General features: G+C 49.7%; 2 protein-coding genes across 4 annotated transcripts in view; both read right to left on the minus strand.

Annotated features, from left to right (window-relative positions):
• The window catches only part of ddr2a (discoidin domain receptor tyrosine kinase 2a), a 14450-nt gene extending 5143 nt beyond the window's left edge, over nt 1-9307 (minus strand). The window contains exons 1-10 of one of the 2 annotated variants that reach the window (XM_062452571.1): nt 9049-9307; nt 6582-6730; nt 3757-3859; nt 3019-3250; nt 2463-2610; nt 1921-2023; nt 1568-1751; nt 540-780; nt 361-426; nt 61-173 (exon numbers count right to left, since the gene is read on the minus strand). In XM_062452571.1, the coding sequence (XP_062308555.1) occupies nt 61-173; nt 361-426; nt 540-780; nt 1568-1751; nt 1921-2023; nt 2463-2610; nt 3019-3250; nt 3757-3859; nt 6582-6663 (1272 nt within the window). In that variant the 5' untranslated portion in view covers nt 6664-6730; nt 9049-9307. Of the gene's footprint in view, nt 1-60; nt 198-360; nt 427-539; nt 781-1567; nt 1752-1920; nt 2024-2462; nt 2611-3018; nt 3251-3756; nt 3860-6581; nt 6731-9048 lie in introns of both variants that reach the window. The other variant, XM_062452570.1, reaches the window with a different exon arrangement.
• A 1233-nt stretch (nt 9308-10540) lies between these two features.
• Nucleotides 10541-19091, minus strand: uap1 (UDP-N-acetylglucosamine pyrophosphorylase 1). 2 transcript variants are annotated; one of them, XM_062452752.1, is made up of 11 exons: nt 18974-19091; nt 17996-18300; nt 16369-16573; nt 15662-15837; nt 15038-15210; nt 13245-13438; nt 12824-12964; nt 12028-12216; nt 11766-11807; nt 10880-10946; nt 10541-10669 (listed from the first exon to the last, which is right to left on the minus strand). In XM_062452752.1, the coding sequence occupies exons 2-11, from the start codon at nt 18270-18272 to the stop codon at nt 10577-10579; spliced, it is 1557 nt and encodes a 518-aa protein (XP_062308736.1). In that variant the 5' UTR covers nt 18273-18300; nt 18974-19091; the 3' UTR covers nt 10541-10576. The 2 variants fall into 2 exon arrangements, with proteins under 2 accessions (XP_062308736.1, XP_062308738.1); XM_062452754.1 differs by lacking the exon at nt 11766-11807 and having other exon boundaries at nt 10556-10669.
• Between the last annotated feature and the right edge of the window lie 797 nt (nt 19092-19888).

The raw sequence follows: 19888 nt of genomic DNA on the forward strand, positions 1-19888 counted from the left end.
CCTGCAGACTGTGTTCCTGGTCGACACACACACACACCCCAGTGAGCGCTTGTTCCTCACCTTCTCCAGCATCTTCTGCCACACCTGCCTCCACAAGATGATGACGATGATGGCCACCAGGATCAAGATGATGGCGACCAAACAGCCAATCAGAATGCGTGTGTTGCTGTCGTCTACTTTGTGGGTGGGGTCATCCCCTGGGGCGGGGATAGGGAAACACACCTTGCTATTGGACAACAGGTAAGAACGCATTTGGTTGTGGAACTGAAACAAAGTGTGTGTGTGGCTGTATGGAAGCCTGTGTGAGTTTGTCATCGTGTCTGTACCTGTGTGTGTGTGTGTGTGTGTGTGGCCACTGACCTGGTTGTGTACTGGTGGGGGGTCCAGTTTTAGGCGGTGCCAGGGTGGTGTTGTACATGGCTGTGTCTGCAGAAACACAGTGAAGGATGTAAGAGACGTAGCAGCAGTGAGACAGGATCCAGGAAGCTCACGGAGCTGTTCGTGTGTCGCTAGATGGGTGTGTCGTCATGGTGATGTACCTGACTGGAACGTCACCTCGCTGAACATCATCCAGGCATCGGCAAAGTAGAACTGGCACTTGATGGAACTGGCCATGTGATTGGCCAAGGAGACGGTGATGAATCGGGCGCTGGGGTTCAGGACGTCGGCCCCCGGGGTGAAGGAGAGAGGCGTGGCCTCCCAGTCCGACTCGGAGCGGAAGTAACAAACCACCTGGCGGAACACCTTCACCTGCTGCGAGAACAGGTTGTTACAGTGTACCTGAGGAGAGGGAAACACAGAGAGACATGTTACACCTGGAGACAGATAAACATGTTACACCTGGAGACAGATAAACATGTTACACCTGGAGACGGATAAACATGTTACACCTGGAGACGGATAAACATGTTACCCGGGGGCGGATAAACATGTTACACCTGGAGACGGATAAACATGTTACACCTGGAGACGGATAAACATGTTACACCTGGAGACAGATAAACATGTTACATCTGGAGACAGATAAACATGTTACACCTGGAGACGGATAAACATGTTACACCTGGAGACGGATAAACATGTTACACCTGGAGACGGATAAACATGTTACACCTGGAGACGGATAAACATGTTACACCTGGAGACGGATAAACATGTTACACCTGGAGACGGATAAACATGTTACACCTGGAGACGGATAAACATGTTACACCTGGAGACGGATAAACATGTTACACCTGGAGACGGATAAACATGTTACACCTGGAGACGGATAAACATGTTACACCTGGAGACGGATAAACATGTTACACCTGGAGACGGATAAACATGTTACACCTGGAGACGGATAAACATGTTACACCTGGAGACGGATAAACATGTTACACCTGGAGACAGATAAACATGTTACACCTGGAGACGGATAAACATGTTACACCTGGAGACGGATAAACATGTTACACCTGGAGACAGATAAACATGTTACACCTGGAGACAGATAAACATGTTACACCTGGAGACAGATAAACATGTTACACCTGGAGACAGATAAACATGTTACAGTTACCTTCATGGTGGTGAAGTTTCGCATACGGTCAAACTCAAACATGATCTCCACATATCCGCTTGGGAAGCTCTCATTGGTCCAGCCCACGTAGTCGTATCCCGGCAACACGTTGTACACATGACTGTGGGTGAAATCGTCCAATCCACACATCCCATCTGTCAGCTGGCCCAGACCTTCCGTCATACTGGCAAACAGACAGACAGGTGGACAGGTAGAGAGAAGGACAGGTGGACAGGTAGAGAGACGGACATACAGGTTATTCATACAGCAGTAAGCGTGAACATCAGTAACATGTCCACTAGGGGGGGCTGTCTCCCCCCAGTTGTAGACCTAGCAAGGCCAGGCACACACACCTGTAGATAATAGCTCCGTCGTAGACAGAGTCGTTGAGGTAAACGTGCTGACTGTGTAGATTCATCTGCTCTCCTGCAGGGGCGTTGTAGGACACCAGACCATCTGGGGGGAGGAGGGGGAGGGAGGCAGGGAGGGGGAGGCAGGGAGGGAGGGCAGGGAGGGAGGGCAGGGAGGGAGGGCAGGGAGGGAGGGCAGGGAGGAGGCGGGGAGGCAGGGAGGGGGAGGCAGGGAGGAGGCGGGGAGGCAGGGAGGGAGGGCAGGGAGGGGGAGGCAGGGAGGGAGGGCAGGGAGGGAGGGCAGGGAGGGCAGGAAGGAGGCGGGGAGGCAGGGAGGGGGAGGCAGGGGGGAGGCAGGGAGGAGGCGGGGAGGAGGCGGGGAGGCAGGGAGGGGGAGGCAGGGAGGAGACGGGGAGGCAGGGAGGGAGGGCAGGGGGGCGGTTTTAGTTTTTCAGCTTTCTGTTTCAGCAGGCCTGGTGTGTGCAACATGGTCTAACCCCCCTCCCTCCCTTCCCCTCTCCTTCTCCCCCTCCCCCCCGTCCTACCCAGCCACTCGCAGCCGTACAGCTCCACTCTCATGCAGACGTTCATGGCGTGGTCGGTGACGGGCAGGAAACGCACAAAGCGAGCGATGATGGGCGGCTCCAGGTCCTTCAGCACGATGTCATACGCATTCCTGTTCCCCTCGATGACCTGCAGGAGGAGAGGAGGAGAGAGGAGAGGAGAGAGGGGGAGGAGACATGAGAAGATAGAAGAGGAGGATAGAGGAGGAGGAGAGAGGGGAGGAGAGGAGGAGAGGAGAGGAGAGAGGGGGAGGAGAGGAGAGGAGAGAGGGGGAGGAGAGGAGGAGGAGAGAGGAGGAGACATGAGAAGATAGAAGAGGAGGATAGAGGAGGAGGAGAGAGGGGAGGAGAGGAGGAGGAGAGGAGGAGGAGGAGAGAGGGGAGGAGAGGAGGAGGAGGAGAGAGGGGAGGAGAGGAGGAGGAGAGGAGGAGGAGGAGGAGAGAGAGGAGGAGACATGAGAAGATAGAAGAAGAGGATAGAGGAGGAGGAGAGAGGAGAGGAGGAGTGGAAGAGAGAAGATAAGGAGCTTGCTCCCACCTGCTGGCCCTGCCTGCTCCTCCAGGAGATCCAGCGGCTGCCGTCCCGGCTGTACTTGATCTTGTACATCTGGGCGAACTCGTTGCCCATACCCCCGGCGTGACGGCCCTGCGAGCCGGCCAGCGTCAGGAAGTGGAGCGAGCGCAGGTCCACCTGCAGGAACTCCTTCACACTGTCCGGCTCCACAGTCCCCTCCGGACACCACGCCCCATCGCCCTCCTCAAAGTCCAGCCTGGGGGAGGGAGGGAGAGCGAGAGCAGAGGAAAAGCAGAGGATAGGATGAGAGAACGGTGAGTATAAACCGAGAGCAGACAGAGAAGAGAGAGAGAGAGACAGAGAAAAGTTTAAGCAACAACCTAGGAAAGTTATTTTGTCATGAATTCATTCTGAACGGTTAGTTTGTGGTTCTGTTGGCAGGCTGATGAAGAGGGCAGGAACAACCCATGTGTTTATGTGTGTGTGTTAGAGAGAGTGTGTGTGTGTGTTAGAGGGAGTGTGTGTGTGTGCAGGAACAACCCTGCGGTGTCTACAGGAGGATATGACATCATCTTCCAGCTTGAAGGCCACCCACACGCTCCTGGTCCAACACACATGTGCTAGAGTGTGTTACAGATTGTGTGTGTGTGTGTGTGTGTTAGAGTGTGTGTGTGTGTGTGTGTGTTAGAGTGTGTGTGTGTGTTAGAGTGTGTGTGTTAGAGTGTCTGTGTGTGTTAGAGTGTGTGTGTGTGTGTGTCCTACCTGCCATAGCGTGCTGCTGTGGACTCAGACCACTGACTGGAAGCAGAGATGTCCTCATCCTGGATCTGACCTCCAGACATCCCTAGAGGGTAGCGACACACCCCTGCACACACACACACACAGACACCATCGACACTACCTACACACACACATATATACACAACACTGCCCCACAGCCCAGCACTCAGATTGTTTTATTAAAATAAAGTAGGGATTTGGTCCAGTGAACAGAGCTCGGTGTGTGTGAGTGTGTGTGTGTGTTCATGTGTGTGCATGTTCATGTGTGTGTGTGTGTGTCCCCTTTCTCCCCCCTTCTCTCTATCCTTCCCCTTCCGGGTTCTGCTTTTTTGTTTATTTATTTACCTTCCCCACTTGGAATTGACCTCTGGGGCAAACAAACACACAGACACACACACACACACACACACACACACACTGACCCTCTACACTCTGCCTCGGACTATAAATATCACCTCTGAAAAGGTGGAAAAATACCAGCCCTGTGTGAAGAGAGAGAGGGAGGGAGAGGGGGAGAAGGAGGGAGAGAAAGAGAGGGAGAGACAGAGAGAGGCGAGTCGGAGAAGGGGGGAAAGAAAGAAAGCAAGATAAAGCGAGGGAGAGAAAGGGAGAGGGGGGAGAGGAGAGAGAGAGATGTGTTGGACCTTACCTCTTACCTTCTGGTTTTTACCGCACCCTGCCTCATGAATGGCTGGCTTGTTCCATGGTGTCTAACCACTGGCTCCAAACATACACACACACTCGCGTTCTTTCACACACACACACACATTCTCTCTCTCCCTCCCCCTCTCCCTCCCCCTCTCCCTCTCTCTCCCCCCCTCTCTCCCTCTCTCTCTCTCGCTCTCTCTCTCTCTCTCTCTCTCTCTCTCTCTCTCTCTTTCTTTCTCTCTGACACACACACTCAGATTCTCTCTTGCACACAAACACACACTCACATTCTCTGTCTATCACACATTTATTTGACACCCCTTTTGTGCTGGCAATCATAGTCCCGCCTTTAGCAAGAAAGCTAGAGCTCCTATTGGACGAGAACGTCCCAGGTGGATTGTGTTTTCCCCTCATCCTGTGGAGCTATTCTATCAAGCATTTCCTTTGGGATAAAGAAAGTTTTATCTAAAGAAGCTCTGTGAAGCAGTTCTAGAAAGCTGTTCTGTGAAGCAGTTCTAGAAAGCTGTTCTGTGAAGCAGTTCTAGAAAGCTGTTCTGTGAAGCAGTTCTAGAAAGCTGTTCTGTGAAGCAGTTTTATTAAGCAGCTCGAGAAAGATGCTCGCCCACTCCAGAAGCAAATGGGAAACACAGTGATGGTATAACTCCACTGGTCGGGAATTTTAAACAGGGGAAAGTTGGCACAAGCTAGTATGTCAGTGCTACTAAGTTCAGCCATGCATATTTCCTTGCCGTCCCAAAATGCACCAATACTGAGACTGATACACTTGAAGAAGAGCGTGTGGATACAGGACAGGGATACACACACACACACACACACACACCCTACATCCTCTCTTTTTTTACATATCTTTCCAAACCATTTTGCACTTGAGAACAGTAATCGGAGAAGAGTAATTCAGTTTTAAACGATAAAGATGTATTCTGACTTTCCTTCCACGGTAGAATGCGTGAACCCTGACCCTGTTCAGATGCAGAAAAACACTCCCTGAGTTATGAGTGACCATGCTCCCTCTGGGAACACAGAGAGAGACAGAGAGAGAGAGGGGGATCATGTCATTGTTCTTCCCTGCTGTCAAAATGGCTGCTCTGCATGAACCACAGACTCCATAACTGGATCCACACTCCACCCACACTCTCTCTCTCCCTCCTTTCTCTGTCACCCTCTCTCTCTCTTTCCCTCTCTGTCTCTCTCTCTCTTTCCCTCTCTGTCTCTCACTCTCCTTCTCTCTTTTTCTTGTGTCTTTGTCCAACCCTCAGACACACTCCTGCCCTCTCTCTCTCTCTCTCTCTCTCTCTCTCTCTCTCTCTCTCTCTCTCTCTCTCGCTCTCTCGCTCTCTCGCTCTCTCACACACACACACACACACACACACACACACACACACACACACACACACACACACACACACACACACACACACACACTACAGAAGCCCAGAGCAGAGCGATCCTGAGATGATTCAGGCTGAGAGAAGACCAGTGTGATGATACTGCAGTGGAAAATCCTGTAGAAAATCCTCTAACGTCCAAACTGCCTCTCTTCCTCTCCCATCCAGCTCCTCAGCTCTCTAACCCTCGATCTACCAGAGAGGCTCTCCCAGAGAGACACACTGGGTTTATGTTGTGAAGACATTAGTACAGGTGGCCATTTTGGTTTGAGCTAGGTGAGAAGAAGACTATATTTGTCTCTTCTCTACTCTTGAGCATCCATCAACACTGTGTCACACACATCTGCCTGAGTGATGCTGAGGGTTGGTTTCTATCAATAGAGATGACATCAGCCTGAACACCACCACAACACACACACAGTCATTACTGTCTCTCTCTCTCTCTCTCTCTCTCTCTCTCTCTCTCTCTCTCTCTCTCTCTCTCTCTCTCTCTCTCTCTCTCTCTCTCTCTCTCTCTCTCTCTTCTCTCTCTCTCCCTCTCCCTCTCCCTCTCCCTCTCCCTCTCTATGTCTCCCCCTCTCTCTTTCCATCTCTCTCCCTCTCACTCTATAAGCACACCAACATGCCAATGTAGCTCTGGCTGTAAACAAACCACAGTGAACTGAAAACAGGGTGTGTCTAATGTATGCGTGTCTGAGTATTAGTATAGAAAGATGTGTGTGTGTGTGTGTGTGAGTGCTGGGGTACACTGACCTGGGTTGACCTGTGACATCACAGCGCCTAGCAGGTACAGCAGGATGAGGAGAGGGAAGTGTGTGTCCCACAGGCGCTTCATCCCCCCGCCACACACACACACACTAGGTACACACACACGGCAAGTCAGGACCAGGGAACCAGGGAACCTTAAGAAGCAAAAGTTCAATTGTTATTCATACATTGGATACATTGTGTCTGTTCTTGATGTCATGTGATGTATGAATGAATGCGAATGCAGAATTATTTCTTATCGATATATAATCACCCAGCAATACAAACACGCCCATGTTGTTGTGTTGTGACGGGTGCAGAAAAACATTTCCCAATTTGACCAAAACAACACATCTGGTCCTCCCGACCTGTTGGTGACCTTGCTGTGTACCTGGGGGACGAATAGCAACACTGTGCTGACCTGTAGTCTGACTCTCCTAGCCTCCTCACGATCTACCTGGCTGCACACAGCTCACAGACCCTACAGGTGTGTGTGTGTGTGTGCGCGTGTGTGTGAGCTACTGAGACACAGAGGCCAGCACTCTGCTCAGCCGTGTGGGAACAGTCTCTCCACGCTGTTCTCCCCTGAGGGCGTTCAGATATTTCACAGTGGTGTGTCTGGTCTCCCCTGCTCCATCACCCCAGACTACCATCCTGGGTCTGACCAACCGCAGCAAATACAACTGTATCTGTGTGTTTAGGTTTGATTCAGCCGCAAGTACAGCAGAGTTCTAACAGTGCAGAGTTCAGTGCAGAGTTCTAACAGTGTGTCAGTGGTCAGGAACGGGCTGTGTTTCCCAGACACAGTCTAACAGTGTGTCAGTGGTCAGGAACGGGCTGTGTTTCCCAGACACAGTCTAACAGTGTGTCAGTGGTCAGGAACGGGCTGTGTTTCCCAGACACAGTCTAACAGTGTGTCAGTGGTCAGGAACGGGCTGTGTTTCCCAGACACAGTGCAGAGAAACCTCCACTACAGAGCAACACAATGACCTCCAGAACCAAGGTCGTGTTTGGACCCACCCGTGTTTGGTGTGTGTGCTTAGGGCTTTGACCTATGCACCGTTTTAGCTGGGCCTCTGTATGGAGTAACAACACACGCACGCACTCACACACTCACTCACCACAGTTCTCCCGTTGCAAAAGAAAACAGGAAGGGGCTTCATGTTGTCATTAGAGGGTTTCTTATTTGCAGAAACAATCAGATTGTCTTGGAGGCACTTCCTCCCTCTGGCACACAGAGAGACAGTGTCCTTCAGGCCCTCTGACAGACCACCACAGCGGAACACTAAATCTGACCCCCCAGGTGGCTGAGCGGTTAGGGAGTCGGGCTATTAATCAGCACTTCACCCTACTTGCCTCGGGGAGAATGTCCGTGTACTTACTGTAAGTCGCTCTGGATAAGAGCGTCTGCTAAATGTAAATGTACAGCACACACACCTCGCTTTACCTGTCTCTGACACACACACACACACACACAGTCAACAGCACATGGTTTAGCTGTACCCCGATAGCATAACTACTCATTCCAGATCAGCCCGGAACAATAGCTCACTGGTCTGTACCTGGTCTGTCCTCCGTTCTACTGTACTCTACTATGCTCTACTGTACTCTATTCTACTGTACTCTGTAGCCGTCTGTGTGTATCTTGCTGTGTGTGTCTTGCTCGTGTGTGTGTGTCGCACTCTTTGTGTGGTTGAATGTGCGTGTTGCTGAGTGTCTCACAACTTATTAGGACCTGTCTCATGTCTCCTGTCTCCTGTCTCATGTCTTATTCCAGGCCTGTAGTTGACCACTGCCTAAACTGACAGGCGCCAACCTGAAGGACTGATCTGGAACTCTAGATATCTCTGTTTTCCAGATCCATAATCACGTTTTAATTGTATCTCTACTCTTGATGCCTGACTGTGTTCAGCCTGTGGTCTGCACCTCTCTGTCTGCACCTCTCTGGAGGATGGGAGCCCTCCCTGACCTGCAGCACGCAGCTGTGGGGCTTGAAGACACTAGCGGGTTCTAGTTCCACATCTGCAGACAATAAAAACTGAAATACCCAGCTCTTTAACGTCAAGTGCAAGCCACAGGAACAACACAGAGAAATATTAAGTACACATAAGACACAGAAGAATAAAAAAACACTTTTGCAAAAGCAGAATGAAACATAACACCAAGACTTCCCATTAAATGTACTCTATTCCAGACTTTGGTAGGAATCTTAAAATGACCAGCTGGTTGTAATGGCTGCTGTGTAAAACAGCTGGATAACACCAGGTCGACTCTACTCTACTCCAGCCTGCGGACCAGACAGAACATTGGGTTCCTGTTCAAACGCAGAATAATACCCAGAATGCCGAGGGGCAGTGAAAGTAACCGCAGCACCACCGAGGCATCAGTTTTCTGCCCAAGAAAGTTCCCCTCTCTCAGAAAGTGACCAGTAAAAGTTTAAAGAACTATTTAATGATGAGCACAGTTAACTTACGTGTCGATTGTTTTTCTTATTCAACCATTTGTTCCGAGGAGAAGAGAGAGTATTCCAGTGTGAATCTCTTGCCGTGCGAGTTCTGTCGGTTAGAAACTTCTCTTCTCCGCTCGGTCTTTTTCTCGCTAGGCTGATGTAAGACACTCGAGCAGTACGGCAAAGGAACGATCAGCGGAGAGAAAGAGGGAGGGATGGATGAAGAAAGAGGGAGGAGGGATGGATGGAGAGGGAGAAAAAACCTTGACATTCTGAGGATTCCTGGGCCCGTGCCAAAGTCCCAGAATTCCACATGCCAAACATAAGGTTTCAATTAAGACGGAGTTCGGTGACCAATCACATCACTTATTTTCCCCTTAAAAATCATATTTTTATTTTGCCATTAGACAACCAGAATGAAAAACAGAAATGTTTTTTTCTTATTTATTTGCAGTGTTAAGTATTATGTATTTGTCTTGCTCCACAGTCCTGTCCTAACATAAATAATTAAACGCCATTAATAGGCAATCATTAAAACCTTAATTTAAATATTTCTGTTATCTGGTCAGGACCGGTTCATTAAAGGGATATTCAAGATTGGTAAGTTTAAGGATTTACAGTGTAAAATAGTGACAAACACAAAGTTCCCGTGCTAGGAGATGAAGACACTGTATAAACAGGACCAGCTTCATACAGGAGACTAGCATGACCAGGCCTGTCAACCACTTTCATCCACAGCAACATAGAGCGGGAATTGAACCTGGGAGCTCTTGATCAACAGTCAACTGCTCCACCATGAGCTGGAGCCATCAGCCTCCAGCCTCCAGCCTGTCCTGGAAACTGTGACTCCACAGAGCGATGACATACCGCTAAACACATGACTCACAAGCATTCTACCTAGTATGACATTTCTTTATTAAATAAAACTGAAAATAAATGTATCCTTCAAAGCTACGTGTAATTTCTAAGTGATTACACAGAAGACAAACAGACAGACATTTAAACCATCATAAATAAGTCCCCCATCCATGTATCTCATTACATGGTCCTCAAGTTCCCCACACCTGATTCTACACCCCATGTTGTACCTACAGATACTTCTATGCATAAATCTCAAAAAGTACAACAATTTGTATGCAGTAATTTCCACCTACAGCAGGAACAATCCATATAAAAATAAGTCTGAAGTAAAAAATAAATATTGTTGATCAAAGTAGCCAGGAGGCATTTTACACATCAGGTATGGAAGAGTAGATGAAGAGATGTTTTTATATATACACACACATGTATATACATATATATATATATACTGTATATGTTGTAGCAGATGAAGAGGTGTTGGGGTGAATCCCGAGTGCACATGGTCACGTTTGATCTTTGGGTTAACATCTGTCTCTCTGTCTCCCTCTCCCCTCTATCTCCCCCCTCCCTCCCCTCCCCCCTCTCTCTCTCTCCCTCTCTCTCCCCTCTCCCTCTCTCTCTTTCTCTCTCTCCCCCCCCTCTCTCCCTCCCTCTCCCCTCCCCCTCTCTCCCCTTTTCCCCTCTCTCTCCGTCACACTCCGTTCTTCACCAGCTGGTGGACTCCGTCATTGTCGATCACCAGAGTTGGACGGAACTCCTTTCCCGCCACCAGCTCCTCCAGGCCCTGCCGACACAGGATGTGACATCATCAAAACGTCCTGTCGTTTCATGGTCGTTGCATCGTGCCTGGTAGCTGAGATGTGGTTACTGTACACCGTGTCTGGTAAATACACCATTCCTTGACTCCGATCATCAAAATACTGTTAGAGTTACGCATCCTTAAGATGTAAACAAGCAAGGCATGCTCAGTGGTCAATCATTCCCCCCTCTTTACCTCTCCTCCGTACGACACAAGCGGGGAGATCTCACACTTGATCGGCAGGTCTGTTCCGTCTTTCAGGCTGTGGGGAGAGAGACGGGTCAGATGAGAGGAGAGAGAGGTCAGCTGAGAGGAGAGACAGGTCAGCTGAGAGGAGAGACAGGTCAGCTGAGAGGAAACTCGAAGGAAAACAGGAGGAATTTCCTCCTCTTTGTTTGTGGGTAGGAGATAGAGATGAAAGAAGCAGATGTCCTACAGTCTAGATCAGCCAGGCTCCCACAGGAGGTCATGATTATAGGGTCAGAGGTCAGCCCCACATCTCCCAGAAGTACCTAAGAGTTACAGGAACTGCCTTTACTGCTAGCAGCACCATCAGTTATAAAGGGTTCATACAGCGCAAGCTGCAGGGGGATTTGAACCTGCAATCTCTCGATCTGCAGTCAAATGCTGTAACCACTGAGCTACACCCCCCCCCCCCTTTGCTATAATTCAGCTGCAGTCCGGCCCGCAGCTAGCTCATCAGGAGAAAGATGGATTAGTTATTATTATAATAATAAGGTATTTGGGTCATGAAAGTAATGTGCTGAATCATGAGGATCCCATGGTCCATCTGGATGCTGAAGGGATGTGATTCTCTGGCTTCATCATCATCATCATCATCATCATCCCACTGCAAAAGCGAGCAGTTTTACCCAGCATGCAACATTCTGTGGATTAGTAGACAGAGTGAAGCCCCATCCCAGCGGTGGCCTCTGACGCCAAGGCTGTGTCTCGATTGACCCGCTTGGCCCGGCCGTGCTAGACTATTGAGACACGGCCCAGGGCTGCTGGAGGACGAGCGACAGAGAGAGAGAGAGAGAGAGAGCACCATCACCATGCACCAGTGACTAGAAATAGTTACTTCATGTTGACATCAGCCGAGCTGCTTTCTGCTGCGACGTGACTGGAAACATCACATGGGGAGAACCGTGGTGGGGGGTTGGAGGGGTTGAGGGGGGTGAGGGGGGTGGGAGGGATGAGGGGGGTGGGAGGGATGAGGGGGGGGGGGGGGAGTAGAAGGTAGACAGTGGGATGAGTGAGTGAATGTGCAGAGAAGGCAAGTGTGCATGCCCATACGTGTGTCTGAGTGTGTGAGAGTCTGAGTGAGTGTGTGTGTGTCTCACCTGGGTATGGCAGGCACGCGTGTCCCATTCTCGTCGATGAAGTGTCCCCCGGCGTTGAGGACCCAGCGGTGGTGCAGTGACAGCAGGGCGTGTCTGGCTGTGCTGGGCGTGTCCTTACCGTCCTGGCTGTCCGCGTTCTTCAGAGGAGAGAACTCGTCCTCGCGCAGAACCTCAAACACCACAAACTTCCTGAGACACACACACACACAAACACTTAAAACAGACCGCTTGCTACAGCCTTCCGGCGCTACAGTTAGTGCTGGAAACAAAAACACACATGTTAGTTAGGGTGAGCTAACAGCATGACACATGCTAGCTAGTAGCTACAGCAGGATACATGCTACCTAGTAGCTACAGCAGGATACATGCTAGCTAGTAGCTACAGCAGGATACATGCTAGCTAGTAGCTACAGCAGGATACATGCTAGCTAGTAGCTACAGTAGGATACATGCTAGCTAGTAGCTACAGCAGGATACATGCTAGCTAGTAGCTACAGCGGGATACATGCTAGCTACTAGCTACAGCGGGATACATGCTAGCTAGTAGCTACAGCAGGATACTTGCTAGCTAGTAGCTACAGCAGGATACATGCTAGCTAGTAGCTACAGCAGGATACATGCTAGCTAGTAGCTACAGCAGGATACATGCTAGCTAGTAGCTACAGCAGGATACATGCTAGCTAGTAGCTACAGCAGGATACATGCTAGCTAGTAGCTACAGCAGGATACATGCTAGCTAGTAGCTACGTAGCCCACAGGGACACGTGCTAGCTACAGGATCATCTGTGACACTCACTTGGCAAACTGGAAGATGTCAAAGACAAACTTTTCCATTTTGATTCCGTTGGGTTTGTCTGGTGTGATGAGCTGGCCCTGTGTGTCCACATACGGGATCTTCTTCTGAGCCACATGGTGTTGGAGCTGGGGTTCATAGATCCTGGAGGGGGAGATATGACCCGCTATGTTAATAACTTTATGTAATTATGATTGTCAGAGTCTAGATTTAGAGTTAAAAAAGAGTCTTCTGCCAAACCTAGGGTTCATTAAGGACCTTAACCCCAAGTAACTCTAACCAACCCTAACTAACAATCCCCACTAACTCATCCTAGCCCTAAATAACCACCCTCACTAACTCATCCTAGCCCTAACTAACCATCCTCACTAACTCATCCCTAGCCCTAACTAACCCCCCTAACTAACCCTTCTCCTGAACCTACTGCACGACGTCTCTGAGGAAGTCCAGGGTGAAGAAGTGATTGGCCACGTTTGCGGCGTTAAACATCAGACGGCCGTCGGCGTTACGCTTCTCAGCGGTTGCCAGGGTGATCTCGCTGTACTCCACCACCTGGTAGCGCTCATCCACCTTGCAGACCACGCCCACTGCCTCCGTCGGATTGGTCTTCTCCACCACCTGGAAGAGATGTCACGGAGAAACAGGAAATGCTTCATGAATGAAGAAGTCAGGGTACAGGTCACAGAGAGAAAGGGATTCTTTTACATGAGAGCTACACTCCATTTTACTGACTGCAGCTTGCCGGGCTCCGCCCCCTTCCTAATGACAGGTTGGAGTCTAGGGGGGGGGGGGGGGGAAGCCACATGAACAGAAGCAGGGAGGGGAGGGGTCAGAAAGGGGGAGGATTAAAGGAGGGAGGGAGAGGGGTGAGGGAGAGAGGGAGTGGAAAAGAGCTGGGGGAGGGTGGGAGAGAGAGGGGTGGGGAGAGAGAGGGGGGGGGAGAGAGAGGGGGGGGGAGAGAGAGGGGGGGGGGAGAGAGAGGGGGGGAGTGAAGAAGCCACATGAAGGGCAGCAGTGGTCTCAGTCCTGTATGGAGCCAGGGTGGGGCCTGCCTCAGAGACACACAGGCCAGGGTGGGGCCTGCCTCAGAGACACACAGGCCAGGGTGGGGCCTGCCTCAGAGACACACAGGCCAGGGTGGAGCCTGCCTCAGAGACACACAGGCCAGGATGGAGCCTGCCTCAGAGACACACAGGCCAGGATGGAGCCTGCCTCGGAGACACACAGGCCAGGGTGGGGCCTGCCTCAGAGACACACAGGCCAGGATGGAGCCTGCCTCAGAGACACACAGGCCAGGATGGAGCCTGCCTCGGAGACACACAGGCCAGGGTGGGGCCTGCCTCAGAGACACACAGGCCAGGATGGAGCCTGCCTCAGAGACACACAGGCCAGGATGCAGCCTGCCTCAGAAGCACAGACATAGGAAGACTCCACTAGAACACTCCCGGTGGCTCCTGCTGTGATTCCCTTTGTAGTTCCTTCAGACGCCTTTACCCAAAGCAACGTACCCAACGATCAGAAATGGGTTATAACTGTGCTGCATTAGCTCAAACACATATTCCAGAAATTGTTGTTGCATAAAAAGCCCCCTTGCTTGGCCACGCTGGTTCAACAGGGATCGTAAAGCGTATTTAACTGGCCTTTTGCTCTACCCTATAAACTTTACTGTCAGGAAAATGAGGGAGTCAGATGGTTGAGCGGTGAGGGAATCGGGCTAGTAATCCGAAGGTTGCCAGTTTGATTCCCGGTCATGCCAACTGACGTTGTGTCCTTGGGCAAGGCACTTCATCCTACTTGCCTCGGGGGAATGTCCCTGTACTTACTGTAAGTCGCTCTGGATAAGAGCGTCTGCTAAATGACTAAATGTAAATGTAAAATAGAACAGCCTGTCTTAGACCAGTCTGGTGGGAGGAGCCAAAGCCACCTGGTGGGAACTCAAAGTAACTGCAGCCCACTTGCCACACTAAGCACAGCCAGTCACTGGTTTGTATTGAATACATGAGATTCAGAGAAACACAGAGGGAGAGAGACAGACGAAAGAGAATGAGAGGGATGGAGAGAGATGAAGACAGGGAGATAGAGAGATACAGAGAGAGACAGAGACAGAGAGAGAAATAGGGAGGGGTGGGGAGAGGGAGAGGGCAGGAGTGTGTCTGAGGGTTGGACAAAGACACAAGAAAGAGAGAGAGAGAGATACAGAGAGAGAGAGAGAGAGACCTTGTTCCCACAGTCTCCTCCTTTCGTCACACAGAAGCCGATGAAAGCTGGGTCGGCCACCTTCACCAGGATGTTGTCCACACAGTACACATGGACGTACTTCACCCCTCTGCTGCTCATGTTCTCCACGATGCCCTGGGAACCCAGCGCTCGGTAGAGCCCCCCATTCCCATCTGGAACACACACACACACAAGCACACACTTGACTTTCCTGTGCTTAAGAGCTAAGCTAGACGCCTAATGTCTCAATAGGGTTGGTGGGTCCAGAAGGTTAGGTCTATAGAGTCAGGGTTATGTCTATAGGATCAGGTATATAGGGCCAGGTTTAGGTCTGGGGGTCAGGTTTAGGTCTGGGGGTCAGGTTTAGGTCTGGGGGTCAGGTTTAGGTCAGGGGGTCAGGTTTAGGTCTGGGGGTCAGGTTTAGGTCTGGGGGTCAGGTTTAGGTCTGGGGGTCAGGTTTAGGTCAGGGGGTCAGGTTTAGGTCTGGGGGTCAGGTTTAGGTCTGGGGGTCAGGTTTAGGTCTGGGGGTCAGGTTTAGGTCTGGGGGTCAGGTTTAGGTCTGGGGGTCAGGTTTAGGTCTGGGGGTCAGGTTTAGGTCTGGGGGTCAGGTTTAGGTCTGGGTACCTGGAGCCATGGCGAGCTTGGCCTTGCTCTCCATGATGATCTTGCCGTTGTAGTCCATGGCGGGCAGCATCCCCTGCTGGAAGAAGATGACGTTGTCCGGGCTCAGACCGAAGTAGCCGTGCTTGATGAAGAAGTCCTTGGTGGACTGCATGGTCCTGCCGCTGGTCATGATGTACCTGAGGAGGGAAGCCGTTATGTTTATGACGCAGAGCAGCGGCATTCTCACAGAACGCCAGGAAGTCACACAGCCCAGATATCTTAAAACACCCTGCATGACTTGTTCCAATCGTGGAATTGAATTGACTTCTTTAAGGAGAGGTGCATTCCCTGTCATTCCAGTTCATAATCTTAATGTTTAAGTCTTTATTTCTGGTCTCTTGACAAAACTGGCCTAATGAGGCCTTCTTTGATCTACTCCGCGAAGAAACTGGACTCTCGCTGTGATGTCATTTTGATTTGAATCTTCTCTCATGAGAAGAAACTTCCACATTCGAGAGCAGAGTCTGGAAATCCCAGGTGAGCCTGTTTCCAGGAGAGCCTGCCTCCATGGTACAGGCAGGGCTTGGTGCCATGGTTAAAAAAAACTGATAACAGGCCATAAACAGACTCTTCAAGCATAAATGAAGCATATTAATACTGCATTATTATTATTATTACGTCATGATATTATTATTTGAGCAGGTCAGAGATAGGAGGGGGCCTCTCACCAGGGTATGGAGCACTTGGTGTTGTGTTTGCGATCAGCAAGCTGCTGTAGCTTAAGGACACGTTCGGCCTGGACCTGGAAGAGGGTCTTGTGAGAGGGAAGCCCCACGTTGTACATCCCCTTGGGGTAGGAGACCCCCAGCCTGGTCCCCTGCCCTCCCGCTAGCAGCAGCACAGCCACCTGGCTCTGGGACACGCAGCGCAGCCCTGGACGCACGCACGCACGCGCACACACGCACACACACACACACACACACACACACACACACACACACACACACACACACACACACACACACACACACACACACACACACACACACACACACACACACACACACACACACACACACACACACACACACACACACACACACACACACACACACACACACACACACACACCTGTAAGAGCCTGTTACCTCCACTGACCACACATCAAGGGTACATGTGACTACACAGATACTGTGAATATATGATATATCCAATCACTACAGACACACTAATGTTAAATATACCATAACTACACAGACACATCACTACATTATATATCCTGTAACCGCACAGATACTTTATTAGTTTATATACTGACAGTAAAATACTGATAAGTAAACTAATCCTAAATGACTCCTAATCCACGTAACATTTCTAGTATGCTCATAATACAATCAACATGTTTATGAGCATATATGAGAGTGACTGAACCTTATATCGAGACAGGGCGGAGAACTGAGACACAATCGAGATAAACAAGCCCTTTAAAATCACATGACCTTCAATCTATATAAACTAACAGAATCCAGTTGATAATGCAGCCGTTGTTGAGCTTACATAAACTGTTACTGTCAGCTCTGAGCAAACTGGTGGTGCTGTTAAACAGTGAGTGGACACACACACACACACACACACACACACACACCCACTACTACATGACACAGCTGGGTGACCTCCCATTTGCGTCAGGACCAAAGCAGAACCAGATGTCCCCCACACCATACACTGCCCCCTAACAGACCTCCTCAAACCCCCAGGAGATGCACACCTCCTCTACTAGCAGCACTGCTGGAAGGCTATAAAGGTTTGGCCAGCCAACTGTTTTACTGGAAAATGTTAATCGTTTCCAACCTTAACAACAGGCTAGAGAAGCATCTAGTGTTACATCTGATGTTCATCCTTATTGACCCAGTTTGCTGAAACATCATTTCCACACACAACATTTGGCCAATGGGTTGCCAGGTCATGTTTTGAACCTCCAATAGAGTGACTACAATTCCAGGAAGTCCACCTGGCCCCTGCTCAGGAGTACAGGCTGGGCTTGTGTCAGGAAGTATGGAGAAAACTGGCTGTACGTGCCACATCAGAGTTGCATAATGATGTTTAACTGCTCCTCCTCCTAATCAAACACACAAATACCGTCCAAGGGCAATATATAGGACAACTATACAACACACCATAAAAAGGGGAGAAGAACTCCCAAACTGCCCCTTCCCATGTGGGATGGTAAGGTGAATAGCTGTATCTGATTACCAAGCAAACCTGTCATGAGTGTACCAAGGGACAGATAAGATCACTTCAGGTCAAACGGTGCACAACATTTTAGGGTGACAGTTATACGAGCAGGGGACCAACCTTGTTCCTCCCAGGCCTGGAGACTGTCCCTGTCCCTAGTAACGCTGCCCAGCACCTCCCGCGGGACCGGCTCCATATGGTTGTCCACCTTCTCCTGCTTGGCGCTGCCCGACAGCTGCATGGCGGCCTGGAAGAAGCTGTTGACCTCCAGCAGGTCCATCCCCTGCAGGTCCTGAGCCAGGCTGGCCTGCTCCTCTGGGCTCAGCTCGTCCCAGAACTGCAGGATGTGAGACTGGACCGCTTCAGCCAGCCTCTCGGACAGTCTGCTCTTGTCCATAGTCACACTGCTGGGTATCCTCTGGTGGCTACACACACACACACACACACACACACAATACACACAAACACAGATATACACAGAGACATATAGATATTCAAACACACACACATACATATATGTAGATGCACACACACACACACAGATATATATAGATACACACACACACACACACACACACACAAACTCATTGACTGGGTGCTTGAAGAATTCAGGTACTCAAGACAGCTCCAGTTCACACACAGACACAGGAAAACCTCCGAAGCGACACAGCATACCTACTCAGCAGGCTGGGTTACGTGTCTACAAGGAATCTATATGTCACACTCCCTGCACTGACCGGTTTACCGTAGCCTTGGGAGTTTAGTGATACGTAATAAACAGCCTTGAGCTTCCTTGTTCGTGGATTTGCATCAGAGTTGTCAACGTGTCATTCCAAACACCGGGTACAGCTGTTGAAAACCTACGACTAAACTCTTCACAAAATAAAATCAAGAAAATCGTATCATGTATCCGTGGTTCTGATTTAGAGGGCTCTGCCAGCACATCGTAGCACCACGTCACTAACTTCTAGCTACACGCTGTCAAGGTAACAACCGGCAGCATTTTCCTACAATCGCAAAACACCGCGTACTGGGTACCCTTTCAATGAATAATATGTATTTAATTATCTAAATGAAAGAAATGCAATGAACGCTTACCGAAAACGTTGTCGTTTGAGCAGAGATCTCTCTGACCAGTGAGTCTCCAACCGGAGATTCTTGTATGGGCCACCACGGTGCCTCCACCCACCGCCACAACTGACGGGAACGCCCAACACACAATGAGCTCACTAGGTTATTTAGAATATCATTAGCACATCTACACAGTAGCCAAAAGTTAATCACGAAACATTTGATCTGTATTTTGTAATGAGAATATTTAAAACTGTACCTGAGCACGGATTGACACACAGTGGATGGACACACAGTGTAGGCTAAGTAGTAGCCTAGGTACTTTCAGAAAGCGGTTTTAAAATGTGCTCGCTTTTTTATTATTATTATTATTAATCATTCACCATATGTTAACCGAAAATGGTTTCGGTCAATGAAAACACTGGTAATTTCGAAAACCCAAAACACTTGTATTTCCTCGTGATTAGCATAGACTGTGCAGAGCGAAACCAGGAATAGTTATAGCTAGACTAGGACTAGCTCTACAGCTCCTACACACTTATACTACCACAATATAAGTTTTAACTGCCAGAATATACTGATTCAAAAGCAGAGTTTATTTAGCTTCTGTGTATTTATTTATTTGAAATTACTAACATAGCCTAGATTGTTCCCAGGTCATCGATGACAGGATTGGCTGCAACTCAAACGTCGAGTCTGCAGCAAAGAAAAAAACCGAGTAACCAAGGACTAACGGAAGCTGATGACGTAAAACGCTACTACGTCCGGTAACATAGCGACCGATGACAAATCGTTTCCCCCTTTCAAAATATTGAACACGCTTGTTTAGCCCAGAGCCATGTAAAAAGTATAATGATATAATAATCTTTTTATATGGCTCTGACCAGAACTAGCTAAACCGACCGATTGCCATTCTACTAGGCTAACTGGTTGCTTGAAGAC

Source organism: Osmerus eperlanus, chromosome 26, assembly GCF_963692335.1.
Source record: "Osmerus eperlanus chromosome 26, fOsmEpe2.1, whole genome shotgun sequence".
Taxonomy (NCBI): domain Eukaryota; kingdom Metazoa; phylum Chordata; class Actinopteri; order Osmeriformes; family Osmeridae; genus Osmerus; species Osmerus eperlanus.